Genomic DNA, 3,037 nt, shown 5'->3' on the forward strand with positions numbered 1-3,037 from the left:
GGAAAATAATGTGTTTTTTTAACCTTAAACCGCATAAACACATTGCATTACACCAAATACACAAAATAATGTTCTTTTTCAGCAACAACATATGACCCCTTTAACATTTTGAGTTTCATGGTCTACTCATCCAGACAATCGCTCTCACCGTAGTTAGTTTTGATCTTGTCCTCCGTCAGAATGCTGCTGATGGTTTTGCCCTGATGCTCCACCACGCAGCTGAACTTGTTGTTCTTCAGCTCATCAGGTGTAACTGTGATGGTGCTCGTCACCTGAAAGGTCCCGTCCTCATTGGGAATAAGTTGTCCAAGATCCACATCCTCAATATGTTCTTGTCCGTTTTTCTGCCAGGTGACTGTTACTCCACTGGGGTAAAAACCTGTAGCATGACACGAGACTGAAGACGAGGAAGACTTCTGCAGCAGAGACACCTGAGGAGAGACTGAGAGAGAGAATACAATGATGCCAAGCCTTCATCTGCTACAAATCGCACAGAAATCCAGACATGCTTGGTCTCCAGTAAACACAAGTGGACTACAGTAGCTGATACTTTCATCCAAAATGATAACTTGGGGTTAAGCAACTTCAGCTTAAGTCCAAAAATTGTGATAATTAATGGTTTGCTGTTACCAGCTCTGAGCTGTAACCACTACAGCAAAACACTTCACGAGAGAGAGAGAGAGAGAGATTAAGATAAACAAAAAGAAACAGTGAAACTGAAAGAGAAAATTAGCCATAGTCTGCAACATTCAAATAAAACAAAGCAAATCTATAAGGTTGCTGTATATTTCTTCTCATTATCTGTTGTTGTAGTCCCGAGATCACATCAAGAGCTTTTATCAGCCAAATAATCGGTTATTAATCAGACTGACGGCTCAAGCAGATTGAAAAGCTTTGATGTAAACACCTCAATCGATCCGACTGAGCTCGATCTGAAGGATATTTCAATCAGGATAATAAAAGGGGTGGTGTAGACCTAAAATAATCTGATCAATAGAATAAAAATCAAGCATCTTCTCAGATTGAAATAAACCTTGTGAATATGTGCAGTGCCATGAAGCGCATGTCTATCAGAGCTATTTACATATGTTTTACTTCTTATGAATGTGCAAGTTTATTTATATCTTACGAACTGGTCAGTGAAGGAGACTGAATATTTAATAAATATTTCCTAAAAAAACAGCTCTGACATATTTCTCAGCTTTACTTTTAGGTATGTCATCAAGACAAAGATGACAGTTATACTTCAGTGACATTATGGCATTGATTTCTAGCGGTGTCTGATGCACTGCGCATGAGCTGACGTTTTGTTTGGATACATAAATGAGCATTTCAATGAAAATGTGAATTGGATTGCAAAGGGTTTGGATTCGTTCAGATTGACAACAATGAGTGCATGTAAACATATCCATCTTTTAGATTATTATTCTAATAGGGTTTGACTCCTGGCCTCATGTTTGTGTGAAAATCAGTTGGTGTAGTGTTACTATATGATAAGAATCCCTCACAAATACCTGCTACGCATGTTAATATACAACAACATGTAACAATATGTATGATTACATCTTAAATATCAAAACGTGATTCGAATAACCTCTTGACGTCCTGCAAGCATTTACATCATGTTTTAGTTTTTAAGCAAGTGAATGCAGACAGAGTAAAGACAGGGAGTGGAAAGGAGATACAGTCTCATATAACCAAACGTTTTGTTGTATACAACTCTTCTATTTCCTGGTGAAAAGGTAAATGCTGTAACGATGAATGCTCACTATGCAGTGATTATCAAATCAACTGATATTCCTACCTTTTCTCTCCAGAGTGTCCTTCCCATATCTCACATACTTCTGCAGCCACTCAATGCATGTGTTCTCCAGATATCCTTTATTGTACTCTCCAAAGGCTTTATCAGCATCCCATTTGTGTTTGGTAATGACAGCTTGAGGATTAGCAGCGGTCCAGGTGAGGGAGCTCTTATCAAAGCTGACGAAGTCCTCTCCATCATAACCATACTGCCAGTATCCTCGTTTGGTGCCATCATCATTCAGCTCACAGCCACACATCATCTGCCACGTGTGAACTCCTGAGAAGAGAGAAACATCATGATATATCACACTCACCATTCTTCATCTCTTCTAATATCACCTAAAGACTTGATGATTGAGCAGAATATATTCCAATCTTCTTCTTCTACACAAAACCAAACATCCACATAAAGATGAGAGCAATTGTGATTAGCTAATGAAATTGGTTGGTACTAAAATATACTAGCATTCAGAAGTGAATAGATGAATATGATTACATATAAACATGAAACCTTTTGTCTGAGTTCACAGCATTAAAATATTTGACAGCTGAAGGTTATCCAGTTGAAGGTGAAAGTAAGACTCAACACAGAAACAGTGTTCAGTGCTGCTGCTGATTAAACATATGAGCATAATAAACATGTATGAGAGAACATGGCTACAGACGTTATACTGAAAGAACACAGATCAAGTTTTCTCTAAATGTGTGTGTTTGGCTTCTAAACGTGTGCTACGGTCGCTCTGAGGAATGAACATGTCTGATGTCTGATATCTTTACAGCAGCACATTCTAATACAGTGATCGTGGTATTCATTTCATTCATCTGTTTATTTCTGTTGATCTGTAAATAACTCCATTCAGCAGTGTAGAGGAGAGATCGCTCTGTCTGAGTAATGTGGAGCCGCCACACAGAGACAGAGAGACACAGAGACACGCTTGATGTCGTGAAGATCCTGTGCGTCATAGAAAATGATTCTTTGAGAAATCAGCAGATCAGTTCATCTCATCTAAACTCTGCTCACACATTTCACTTTTTCTCCTCTGTTTCTGAAGCAGAACCAGTTCATTTCTAACAAAAGAAGAACTAGATTAAAAAGATATTAAAATGAATATTCAATCATAACGATCAATTTTTCCATTGAAAATAATTTTTTTAAAATTCTAATATTTTCATCTCGTCTAAATTCACGCATTTCACTTTTTCTCCTCTGTTTCTGAAGCAGAACCAGTTCATT

The 3,037-nt window shown here is 37.8% G+C and overlaps 1 protein-coding gene across 2 annotated transcripts in view; it reads right to left on the reverse strand.

The window, feature by feature from the left end:
• Positions 1-2,193, reverse strand: part of LOC107705861 (major histocompatibility complex class I-related gene protein-like) — a 4,731-nt gene extending 2,538 nt beyond the window's left edge. For both annotated transcript variants that reach the window (XM_016509368.1, XM_016509367.1), the window contains exons 1-2: positions 1,805-2,193; positions 149-442 (exon numbers count right to left, since the gene is read on the reverse strand). In XM_016509368.1, the coding sequence (XP_016364854.1) occupies positions 149-442; positions 1,805-2,120 (610 nt within the window). In that variant the 5' untranslated portion in view covers positions 2,121-2,193. The remainder of the gene's footprint in view (positions 1-148; positions 443-1,804) is intronic.
• Between the last annotated feature and the right edge of the window lie 844 nt (positions 2,194-3,037).

The sequence above is a fragment of the Sinocyclocheilus rhinocerous genome, unplaced genomic scaffold (assembly GCF_001515625.1).
Source record: "Sinocyclocheilus rhinocerous isolate Xijiao unplaced genomic scaffold, SAMN03320098_v1.1 scaffold11586, whole genome shotgun sequence".
Lineage (NCBI taxonomy): Eukaryota > Metazoa > Chordata > Actinopteri > Cypriniformes > Cyprinidae > Sinocyclocheilus > Sinocyclocheilus rhinocerous.